This window comes from Chionomys nivalis, chromosome 21 (genome assembly GCF_950005125.1).
Source record: "Chionomys nivalis chromosome 21, mChiNiv1.1, whole genome shotgun sequence".
In the NCBI taxonomy this organism is placed as follows: domain Eukaryota; kingdom Metazoa; phylum Chordata; class Mammalia; order Rodentia; family Cricetidae; genus Chionomys; species Chionomys nivalis.
Genome location: NC_080106.1, coordinates 7431479 through 7443954, shown reverse-complemented (window position 1 = coordinate 7443954; position 12476 = coordinate 7431479). Strand labels below are relative to the sequence as shown.

General features: G+C 54.6%; 1 protein-coding gene across 3 annotated transcripts in view; it reads left to right on the top strand.

Annotated features, from left to right (window-relative positions):
- Window positions 1-12476, top strand: part of Zfpm1 (zinc finger protein, FOG family member 1) — a 58561-nt gene that overhangs the window by 35709 nt on the left and 10376 nt on the right. For 2 of the 3 annotated variants that reach the window (XM_057754401.1, XM_057754400.1), the window contains exon 4: window positions 8374-8507. The exons of the other annotated variant lie outside the window; for it this stretch is intronic. In XM_057754401.1, coding sequence (XP_057610384.1) covers window positions 8374-8507 — 134 coding nt within the window. The remainder of the gene's footprint in view (window positions 1-8373; window positions 8508-12476) is intronic. 3 annotated transcript variants of the gene reach the window in all.

Here is a 12476-nt window from a genome sequence, read left to right as displayed (position 1 = left end):
AGCCAGGAAGCAACCCCCATCCACTCCCTGCCAGCCCTATGACATACTGCTGCTCTTTGAGAGGCGCCCCTTCCCCATAGCCACGATGGCTCCTTATTTATTTATTTATTTATTTATTTATTTATTTATTTATTTATTACCCTTCTATCTCTGTGCGTAACTTTTTATTTCCTCATTGCATTTTTTCCATTATGGAGGCGGTGGACGCAGCTGATAAGATCGGTCCCCAGAGATGGGACAAAGGGGCCGCCGTCGGCTCGAGGGCTGGTCATATCCTGCACGCAAGGGCCCAGCGCGGCCTGAGATGAGGCGAGATGCTATCATATCTTATTGTGTCTCATGGGGGCCCTGCCCACCCGGCCCTGCCCCCAGCTGGGTTATCCAGGTCCCCTGGAATCACCATACGCCTTGGATTCGTCCTTCAATCCACTGAGCTTCTGTGCCCCCCAACCCCCACAATATGACTGGGTGCGTTAGATCCCAAGCAGGGACTTGATGGAGCCCTGGGCATTTATCCAGAATGACCATGAGTGTGAACTGAAGGGCAACGAGAATGGCCATTGTAGTGAAGCCTGAGGACATTTTGACCTTTAAAAAAATCTCTACAAGAGCTGGGCAGTAGTGGTGAGCGCCTTTAATCCCAGCCCTTGGGAGGCAGAGGCAGGTGGATCTCTGAGTTCCAGGACAGCCAGGGCTACACAGAAATCCTGTATTGGAGTAAAATTATACAAGAGAGTGGGAATCATTCTGAGAGATGCAGACTCCCTGGAAATGCTGTAGGAAGTCCCTGAACTGTCAGGCTTGTCACAGCTCCATGGCGCTTACGTGGAGCCAGCAAGATGCATACTGTCTCCCACCCCTGCCTTTGGCTAGTTCTGCCCAAATTCCCCCTGCCCCTAGGCCTACCCTGCAGACTCGCTGCATTCTAGATCACATGCAGAAAGTGGAATGGTGTGACAGGGCACTGTGCCCCCGGGGCAAGTGCCCCAGGACCACAAGCTGCAAGGCCCAGCCATGCTGGGTGCCTGAGCAGGGAGCGGCAGCAGAAGAAGTGGGGAATCTAGGGCAGGTCCAGCCTGCTAGGTGCTCCCCTTTTCTGAACCCACAGCAGCCCCTGCTCACACCATGTTATCCCATCCTCTTCCCTTTTCCGGTCAGGAAGCTTAAAGAAGGACAGAGCTCGGTCAGAGGCTTGGATTTGAACTCTCAGTGCCCCAATATGACCCCTGGCCTCCAAGTTCAAGATGAAGCTGACAGAGGCCTTGAAGGCCAAGGCTACTGCAGATGGATCTTCTGAGAGGAGATGCTAAAAAGCCCTTAAACCTCCTTGTCTCCCAACTTCTTCAGTGTCTGACCAACCCCGGGGCCAAGGCCGAACAATACCCAGAGCGACTGCGACCCTATAGTCAAGGCCTCAGTTTCCCCACTTGGGTATACCTCCTTCATAGGGGCCTCTGCTCTGTGTGCAGAGGGTCAGCAGGTGCTCGGGCCCTGAAGGACCAATGTACTCCAGGTGGTGGCTGCATCCCGACTTGCTGGCCTCCCCAGCACCTGCCTCGCTCTCAGCTGTTGGCCCCAAGATGTGGGTGCCTGTAGGCAAGGCGGACAGCTGTCACTCCAGGTCAGAAAGGACTCACCTTCCCACCTTGGCAATAGCAGCCACTTTCCAGGCCTTCACATGCCCTCAGATCCACCCTTCTGACCACTTAGACCAGAAACTGTGGCACCAGGAGGCACAGGACAAAAAACAAGGTGGGTGGGTACACTGAGCTGAAGCCAGGTGAAGCCAGGCTCTGGGCAAGACCAGAGTGTCCAGGCCATCACAAGTAGACAGGAAGATGTGGGGCCTCTAGGCTGATGGGGCTTTCTGTCCTCATCCTGGGAGAAGATGGGGGGAACATCTAGCATGGAGCTCTTAAGGAAGCCTAGTAAAGACATATCTGTGCTTCAGAGCAACCTGGAAGCCATGACTTGCAGCCTCCTCAGGCATGTGGGGTAGGTAGGAAAGAGCCTCTCACCTGGGTGTGGCACACAAGCCGCTAAAGGATCTGTGTGTCTGTTAACACAGGCCACGGCTGCCATGGTACTTCTACTTGTCTGGCTGCTGTGGCTGTTCCTGAAGAGACGAAGGTAGTGCCCCTCTCCAAGGAGTCCTGTCTTTGGGTTCAGTAGGGGGTGATCAGAGCTAGAAGCCTGGCTCCAAGCCATACCGGGGCCTAGGAAGAGCAAGTCACCGTCCTCTGGGCACTGTCCAGGAGGAAAGCATCCCTTGCTCGGTTACACCTATAGATGTACCGTCAGTGAGAGCCAACCCTTCCCCAGAACAAGCTTGGTTACCCCAGGTTCTGAGAGGCCGCCACAGATCCTAGAAAGGAAAAACCCCACCCTGCAGAACCTGCTCTTCCCAGGTGAACCCAGATCTGCCATTAGCAAGGGCCAGGGTTCAGCCGATAAAGGCTGGCTGTTGCTCCATGTCAAAAAATCAATACTCAACAAGCACAGTCCCAAAGACCAGGGAGGCGCCATGGGCTAGCTGCAAGGGGCAGGGCTTCAGCACTCTGGACCAGCCCTCCCACCCAGCACCAGTGATTGGGGTTCCCAGTGGCCCCAGACCCTAGGCCATGTTGACTACGCACACATACCCCACCCTGCACCTTTTCCTAGCCAGCAAGCTTGAGGCTGGCCTTTTCCTCCCCAGGGCCACCAGAGTGGCGGCTGGACCCGAGGAAGAGGTGGATGGGCAGGCAAAAAAGCTCCCAGAAGTAGGGAACAGAAGCAGCGGTGCTCTCCCGCCCCCCTGGGACCAGCTGCCCCTCCTCCCAGGCACAATACCCTCCTGGGTCCGGGACACATGATGCCTGGAATATCCCTGAGGGCTGGCAATCAAGGGACCTAGACACCTATTTCCTCTAAGGTTTGAGTCACTGTGAACAGGTGGGGGTGGGGGTGGGCGCAGAGAGGAATACAGCATGAGGTTTCCCGGGATCCTGGTGCAGCACCCCATGGACCAGCCCACCCTGAGCTGTTGTGGACACTGCTCTCCACCTGTGTGGCCCAGCGCTGTCTTTTGCTGCCATCCCAGGGGTGGGCATACATGATTCAGAGCAGAACTGCTTTCTGGTATGAGTGGGTCACATCCTTACCGGACTTGAACCCAGCATTCTGGTGACCCCCAGTCATCCCAGCCTGGCCAGAAATACTAAATGCTGTCAGAAATCAGACTTTAACAAAGCCAGCTGACCAATTCCCATTTCCCTGGTAGCTGGCAGCTCTGGGCACTCGCGAGGTCAGAACCTGCCTCCTGAGAGGCAGGGCAGAGAGCCTCCCATTTCCCATGGAGCTCATCCCAGCCTGCTGTGCCTCCGTTTCTGAAAGTTGTGCTTAAGCTTGTGTTGATGGTGTCTGTTGCTCTGCAGCTTTGCTGGTTGGTGCCATCACCTCCCTCTGTAGAATACCTGACAGAATCCTTCCATCTTGGCTGTGCCAGTGACCACAGGTTTGATGCTCCCTGCAAGTGAGCACTGAGGCCCTGCTGGGCTTTCAGGATCATTTTCTGCGTTTATTGCTGCTCACACTCCTATCTGTAAATGGGAACTCTTGTGACCAAGGTTGGCATACCCAGCTGCCTGACACAGGGGATTTGCTGTGAGTAAACCAGCACCACCTGAGTTGGGGTCATGAGTTTGGGGTCAGAGGGTACTGGCTGAACTCTCCTTAATAGCCATGTAACGTCAAGAGAGCCCCTTGACCTCTTCAAACTTGTTTTCAATACCTTCCCCTCCCCCACCGCCTCCCCCACCATCTTCTCTAAACATTGTTTAGCAGACAGAGAATTTGAGGCCTCAGCAACCAAGCCAGGGCAGGCAGGCATAACACATAGGCCCCTTTTTACAGCCGGATTTGCCTTTCAGTGTGACTTGGTCCAGAAAACATGTTCCCACCCCTCCTTCATCTGCTGTGTGACTCTGGGGGTCACCTGATCTTTCTGGGCCTTGGTTTTAGCGTGAGCAGATGTCCCCTGGGCCATACAGTTTGCCTACCCTGTTCTATATTCACGCCTGCAGAACCTTCTAGATGCCGCCAGACTGGGGCTTCCCTCCCTCCCCGCTCATGCCTTTTTCTTTCCTTTACTATGACTTTTATCAAAAGCAAACAGGGCGATTCTTGTGATAGGGGCCGCTCCCCAGCTGCCCTGTAGGAGCCACAGGGCGGGTTGGAGGGAACGATGGGCTGATTAGATAAAGTAGGTACTGGTGGTGAGCTGGTGGGCACCCACATACCAACCACAGACTCCACAGGGCATGGTGGGGGCTTTGGGTGGTTGGTTTGATGCTCCAGAAGCCCTGGTCATTGACACAAGGTCTGGTCCCATTTGAGGTAAAATAACCCTTTTGCTGACTCTCCAACACGCCACAGCCTCCTAGATGGGGCCATACTCACACGGGAAAACTGGGGTGACTCGGGTCTCATCAGAGGGCACTCTGAGGTCAGGGTTTAAGAGTAACCGTACGTGAGCCAGGCGGTGGTGGCCTTTACTCCCAGCACTTGAGAGACAGAAGCAGGTGGATCTCTGTGAGTTCGAAGCCAGCCTGGTCTACAAAGTGAGTTCCAGGATAGCCAGGTCTGTTATACAGAGAAACCCTGTCTCAGAAAAAAAAAAAGAGTGACCATGCTTGGGGAGCCAGAAAGATGGTTCCGTGGCTGAGAGCACTTGTTGCTCTTCCAGGGATCCAAGTTTGGCTTCAAGCGCTCTTGTCAGGGGGCTCCAACTCCAAGGGACTCTGACGCCCTCTTCTGGTCTATGTGAGCCTAGATACACACATGGCATACCTACACACAGACACACACACTATAAATAAAACATTTTAAAAAAAGGAAAAGAAAAGGAATGGCTACACTTGGAGTTGTGACCTTGGAAAATTTGCATAAGGTCTCTGGGCCTAAAGAGACCCAGACTCTCCCCGCCCCTGCCCAGTTTTTCAAGACAGTGTTTCGCTGGGCAGTCCTAGCTGTCCTGAAACTAGCTCTGTAGACTAGGCTGAACTCACAGAGATCCACCTGCCTCTACCTCTCAAGTACTGGGATTAAAGGCGTGGGCCACCACTGCCCAGCCAGACACAGGCTCCTTCAACAACACAGTAAACTGAGGCTCCAGCAGGACAGGAACACAGCCACTAGGGTAGTGTCGAGATGTGGCCTGTTGGTTTGAACACAGTTCTGCCACCCAGGGCACCCTAACAATAGCCAGATCCACCCCCAGCCCCAGCCAGGCTCCAGCTGAGGAGGTGGATCCTGGGGTGGGAGGGCGAGCGCCCTGAGGGCCGTGCATGACTAGCATTGCAAACAGAGAAATATGCATTAGGTTCCTCGAAGATGGTTCTGGGGAATGCAGTTAAGTCTTAGCACGTGTTCTAGAAGCAATGTGTACAGTTGTTTACTTGAATAAATTAGCCCTTGACCCAGTGCTGGGCCCAGAGTGACAGCCAGGTTCTTGTCAAGAGTCTACCAGAGAGCATTAGAGAAACTGAGACCAGGTCCAGACTATTTCAGCCCTGGAAGACGCCAACTGCTCCCTCCTCCGTCACCCTTCAAAAGGGTACTGAGGTTGTGTGGCGACTCTGACTCAAACCCAGCCTGTCTGCTGTGCACATTGCAGGTGGCTGTTGAGCCTCCCAGGTACGCCAGGAGGAACCCCGTAAGTCATATCTGGTGTTGGGCTATGGCCCAGAGGAAGAGGCCAAGGTTCATGTTAGGACTGCAGGCTTTAAGAGACAAAAGGCACCTTCCCCATCCTCCAGCTGAGGGAGCAGGTGACCAAGGCCTGAACCAGGCTGGAACCCATCATAACAGCCCACCATAGGAGCTGCCTGTGCCCATGAGGGCATCGGAACAGCATCCTGTTCCTAGAATCCCCAGGCTAGAAGCTGTGGCCCCAGTCCCTGCCCCCTGATACCTCTCAGGGCCCTGAAAGTGAGCATGTGCCACAAACCCAGAGACGAGATCATGACCACAGGGCCACATCCAGCCCAGGTCTCCTGTCACCACTGTGGAGCTCCAGGTTTTCTAGAAAACTCTCTGTCCAGCCCTCACCTGCCAGGTCTCCCAGCATGCCATTCCATCCCTAAGCCCGGGCTTGCTTTCTCGCACTAAGTCTCAGGGTCCTCAGAAAAGGACAACTTCTTCAACCCCGCTTTTCTGATCCTGTTTGACTTGCTAGGTGAGCATCTCTGCTGGGTGCTAGCTTAGTTTTTGGCCACAACGGGTTGGGGCAGGAGCTAGGTTTTCTACAAAACTGAATGTTGAACAGCACCAGGGCTGCTGTGCACAGTGGCTCAGGTCACCCTGTACAAGCTCCTGGAGTGGGCCTAGGATGAGGCCAGCTGCCCTCCCCTTACCTATCTGCCTCAGAAAGTAGCCTCAGACTGGCTGACCTGGATCCTGGACCAGAGAGGTGTGTTACCATAGTGATTGTTGTACATCCCCACCTCTCCTAGGCCTCTCCCAGTCCCTGAGCGCAGAGTGGGGGTGCTGTCCCTCTGGGAGAGGGGCCACAGCCCTTATCAGCAACCAGTCCTCTCTGGTAGTGCGTGATACCCAGAGGATGGGTTGACTGCCGTGGGAAATGCCAGCCATGTTCTTATCTGGAAGGCTGAGCCGTGGCCGTGAACTCTGATTAGGGTGCAGGGCCGTTTGCCGGTGGGTGAGTGAGGGGGTGGCACCGACTGCCTCCTTCCCCATGGGGGCTAGAGGCAAGTTAGAGCCCAGGGCTGTCCAAGAGGGCCTGGCCCCCACAGATGGCAGTGCCTGTGGGACTGTCCATGCCACGCCCTCAGGGTGACCTGCATCAACAGCCTCCCTACCTTGTGCCCCAGTTTGTGAGGACACAGCCTCAGACGAAGGTGTCCCCATCTCCTGAGGAATGTTCTAAACACAGAAGAGAAGTCATGTGGGGGCAGATGACTTATCTGTCTCAAGATCCAGGTACACCCTTCTCAGGATAGAACTTCTCTGTCCCCTTCCTGACACCCTAGGTGGGATGCTGGGTGGCCAAGCTTTAAATACAGACTCTTAAAGGAACTCTCTGCTCTGATCCCACTTCTGTCCTGAGGGCCATTATATGGGGACCAAAGGCATAAGCACCCAGAACAGGGGAAGCTGGCAGGTCACTGTCACAGCAACAGGTTTGGATACTGACACCTGCTGCCAGCAATGGGCCTCTCAGGGCCTCAGTTTCATCATCCACACTGGAAATAAATGTCACAGGAGCTGGTCTCTGCATCCCTCCTGGGACAGTGCTGCCCAGGCCTTGTCCCTGCTCCTGTAGATGGCATTGGCCCTCCTGGTGTCAGCTCTGCCCCTGTGGGGCAAGGAAAGGTGAGGGAGAGGGAGCCAGTAGGACAGCCCTGCACCAGGACAGTATCCTGGGTGAACTGCCGAGGGCTGGTCGCTTTTATGAAGGGTAGAGCCTGCCTTCTGGCCCCTCAACCCCTCTCCCACTCCCAGGCTGATAAAGGGGTGCGGGCTTCCTTGGCCTCCAGCCCTGGTCCACTGCCATCTTATCAGCCCCGGGGAAGACAAAGGCCCAGTTACAGCTCTCCACGGGGCCTCCTGGCGTATTTACACCTTATCTCCACCATTAGCTGGCCAGTTATCTGATGATCGTGCCCATTAAGGCCACAGCCTGCCTGATGGGGCTCCAGGAAGTGGGGCCGCCACAGCACTCTGGCCAGGGGACCAGGTCAGGCCATGTGAGGTCGCCACAGGCTGGCAGCCTAGGTAGCAGGTGGACAGGGCAGATGGTGTGTGGCCTGGGGAAGTACCATCCTTTGAGGGAATGACCATGCTCCTGCCTCATTTAAAGAAACAGAGGCTCAGCTAGGGCAGGTGGCTGGCCAGGTGTCTATGTGTCCCACAGCTAATACCAATTAGTATAACCAAGGGTCTTCTTGTCCCAGCCTGCAGGCTATGATCCATCAGAAGTTCTAGAAGCCTCATGTGCCATGCCCTCTGGCCTCTGTATTCTCCATCTGCCTTTCTTAAAGACAGGCTTTTATTTAGAACCACCTGCTAATCCTGGGTGATCTTATCTCATCTTTAATTTAGTCACACCTGCGGACCTTTTTCCACATGCAAGGGACAATCCCCTTTATAGGTGATGTCTTGTGAAGGGCCCCCATCAGGCCTCATGCACAAGGTTCTGCATGTAGTGTGTGGCCTACCTGTCCACCCCTCAGTGGTGTTTCTGCAACCCAACGTGTCCTCAAAAAGGACAAAGGTCTGGCCCTAGGACCAGACCAGGAGTAGGAGCTATGGGACAGAAGTGGGCTGGGGGGTCACCAAGCAGCCACCTCACCCCGCCATGTTTCCCTTCAGAGGAGCTGGAGCTGGCACTGCAGGACGGGCAGAGGTGTGTGCGGGCCCGACTGAGCCTCACTGAGGGCCTGTCCTGGGGCCCATTCCAAGGGAGCATCCAGACCACAGCCTTATCCCCTGAGCAGGAAGAACCGGTAAGGAGCTGAACCCTGACTGGCCAACCAAATCTCTCACCTTTACCCAATGGGGAACTTTGGTGGAACCCAAAGAGTCATGGGTAAATGGGAGGGATTTCCTGGGAGGACTCTGAAGGGCGTGATACTGGGCTTTGGGGGTTCCAGGGTGACTTCCTAGAGGAATGGAACCCAGCAGAGAAAAGGAAGGGGGTCCAAAAGGAGTGAGCAGCAAGGTTGGGAGGGAAAGGTGGTGGGGGATGGGGCGGGCAGCAGCTAAGGTAAGAAGTTGCTTCTGACAGGAACAGGTGCTGGCGTGGGCGTGGCTTTCCGGCCCTGGCTCAGCTGGCTCCCTATAGCAGCCCTGCCTGGGCAGATATTTCCTAAGGCAGTCTCCTTCCCGCCACACAACTGCATTGCCGTTTGTCTTGGACTTGCTTCTGAGACCACTTCTGTTATGGCAAGTCAGCCTGGCTTCCTCCTGCTGGAATGCGTGGGTTCCTTTTGAAATCATTTCAGATGGAAAAGGACACCAGGACACAGAGGTCTGAGTACACACATGGGGCAGCGACATAGACAGCTGATGGGCAGGAACTGGAGGGGCTTGCAATGTCCAACAGCTCCGAGGCTAGCCCTGTCAAGCCTAGGATGAGGTGTCTCTATGTGGTGTAGGCCGTGCTTCCTGATGTGGCATTTGGGTGTCGCTTGACCCCAGATATTCACTGGCCAGCCAATGCCACACGATGCTGGATTCCTTAGTCTGGACAGCCTCCTTAGTGTCCTTTGCAGGTGAGGCAGGGACTGCGAGCTGTCCTTCCCCTGCATCTGGAGGCCAGAATGCCGCACACACTCTCTCCTTCAGAAACGTCGCAAAAGCACAGACTGCTTGCACAGCGTCCATCGGCAGGTGGGGACCAGCAGACAGGTCCCTGGCACGGACCTCCTCTCACAGCCTTTTCTGCACCAGCCATATGTCGTGACTCAGAATCTCTGTTGGGACAGTCTTTCTCATGTTGGGAAAGGTTCACTGGGTTCAAATAAGCCACCTACAGAGGCTTGTGGCCTAGCCACATAGCCTTTCAGCCACCAGGATAGGTACACTTGTCCCAGGCTGTCTGGTGAGAGCAGGAGCTGGCCCTGGGCTGAGCATGTCCACCTGGGGTCTTCTGTGTGTTGTCCCAGGCAGACCCCTTCCTGCTCAGAGTCCTTGGGACCAAGGCAGTTCACATGGAACCAAGAGGCTTCCTTGAGCCTAGGCCTGCAGAGATGATAAGGTCAGTCTGTGCTCTGTGGAAATGGTGCCCTTGCCTGCTGGCGACCACATGGAGTAAGTAAGATAGGCCTAGAGTGGTAGTTGACCCTGTACATGTCCAGGTCAGCCTGGGGAAGGAGACTGGCCCAGGGAGAGATGTCATGACACACAGCACAGCTGATTAAGGCCCCGCAGGAAGGAAGCCAGGGCATTCTTGTGGACCTACTTGGTGAGCATGTCACTGCGCAGCAGACAGCAAGTGACTTGGAGTCCGTGTGCAAGCATGAACCTGGTAGCCCCTGTCTCCATGTTCAGTCAGGAAAACCCTCAGGTAGCAACAGGAGCAAAGGCAAGTCTGCCAGGAACTGGCACCCAGGTCCCGGTGTCCCCTGTGTCAATCTCCTCTCTATTCCTCGGGATGGTCAGCCTAAGCTAGGACAAATAAGAATGTCCCAGGCACATTCTCCATGGCATCCTCCCCAACCCTAGGGGTTTTTAAAATTTATTCTCCCCTTCTCTCTGTTCATCCATGTTTCCGTACACACGTACCAACACATACGTGTGTAGGTCAGAGGACAGTTTACAGGAGTTATTTGTGCTTTCTACCTCTTGGGTCTTGGGGAATGAACTCATATTGCCAGACTGCATATTGCAAGTGTCTTCACCCACTTACCCATCTCCTTATCCTCAAACGTCCCCATTTTATAGATGGCAAAGCTCAGGCCCTGAAGCTCTTACCTAAAACACCAGGATCCAGAAAGCTGAGGGAAAGCTAGAACCCAGCCCAAACTCTTCTCCTGCCATCTCAAGTCACCCCTCCTCACAAGAGCCTCTGTCCCTGTCACCTTTTGTTTCCAGTTTGTCTCCTGGCATAGCTCAGCCTGGAAAGGTGGCAGGAAGGTAGACTCCTGCCCAGGTGTGAGATGCTGGCCAATCCAGTGCAGTCACAAAGCCTCTGAGGCTCCTAGAAGAGGGAGGAAGCACCTCCCTCCCTCCCCTCTATCTCACAGAATTAAATCCTTGATTAACCCTTATCTCCCCAGCAAGGCACTATCTCTGCCTTGGCGCCAAGCGTCCAGACACACGGTACAGATGATTGATTTCTGAAAGATATGGGCGCCTTTGCGATACTTCGTTTATTGTCTAAATATTTTTGCTAACATTCAGCGGGCTCTTATCAAGTTCGACTGATGGGTCCCAGTTCTCCCCGCAGCCTGAGGAAGAAGTCGCCTCCTGCCCCATGGCCCTATCAGCCACCAGGCAGTTCCTCCTCTCCCCTTGGAGAAGGAGGAGGGAGCGCGTGGAGATATGAGGCCCCTTTCCTGGGTTTCTCTTAGGCTGGGGGCTGCTCACCATGGGGACGAGTTGAAAAGAGAAATTCCCCCCAACATGCCCACCCACACGAGATATCCAAGGTTAGTGTCCAGGAGAGAAACTGAGTCACGCAGCCCTGAGTGGAGAGGTGATGGTCTTGAATCTAAGGCTTGCTATGGTTTCCATTGCCTTTAAAAGGCGACAGTTGGAAAGGCTTCTTGGGGTCCCAGATCCAAGATGTACCCTCCCCAAAAACATTCAGAATGGGTTCATGAGGGAGGAGGGGGTGAGGGTGCTAAGTGGATAGTGGACTGGTCAGTGGTGGCGGGTGCATGGGTGGGTAAACGGGAGTAGATGGGTGGATGGATGCTGAACAGATGAAGATGGGTGCTAAGTGGATGGATGGATGCATACATGGTGACTCAGACAGATGGATAGATGAGTAGATGGATTCTAGGTGCACGGGTGAATGAGCGGGTGGGTCAATGGATAGGTGGATGTGTGGATGTGTGTTCACAAATGGGTTCATGTATGGATGGACAGATGAGCAGATCGAGGGTAAGAGGGTGATGGGTGGAAAGACAAGTGGATAGATGGTTGGTAGGTGGGTGGATGGACAGGTGGAGAAGCGGATAAACAGACACAGAAATGGGTATATAAGTGTATGGCGAGATGGATTGTGACTGCATAGCCATCCACCCCAGCCTGGCTCTGCTGGTTCTGCCTGTTCATTGTTCCCCTGAACTTACTTACTTTGGCCAGGAGCCCACCATAACATCAGTGAAGCCGGGGAAGGCCCATGACAGCTAAGCAGGGAAAGATGCTAGAGAGACTGAAGCGAGACCATCTGGACCCAGCCTCCACATGGCTTTGGGCAAATCTTAAGTATGGACTGGCCCCTAATGGCTTGGGGCCCTCTCACCTGAGGATTGAACTAGGGAGCCCAGACTCACCTCAGGCCCCATCCTAGCTAGGGACTTTAGGGAGTGCTGGGGCAGCTTGGTTTTCGAACCACATCCCTGTGTAACCAGGACATGCAGCCCAGCTGTGCCCAGACAGGGATAGGCTGTGTTTGTCCTGCCTTGCTGACCTGCTAAGGCGTTCCAAGCCCTGTCTTAGCACCTCAGAAGAGACAGTAGCCCAGCCTCAGGAACCTCAGCTGGAAAGGGCTGACTGGTGCACTCAGAGAGCAGGAAGATCCTGCATAGATGCCCCGAGTGCTACAGCCTGGTGTCTCAGTTACGCTCTGAAATAGTTGAAGACAGAGGCCACGACCCTAGTGGGTGGAGCCGATCCTGTGGGTCTCTGAGGCAGAGTCTGCCTGAGGCCTCTGGTAGCCCCAGGACCCTTGGCCCTCACTTTGTCTGCTACAGACTTCATGTCGGTCTCCTCTCCCCTTGCCCCTTCTCCTGTTTTTTTTTTTT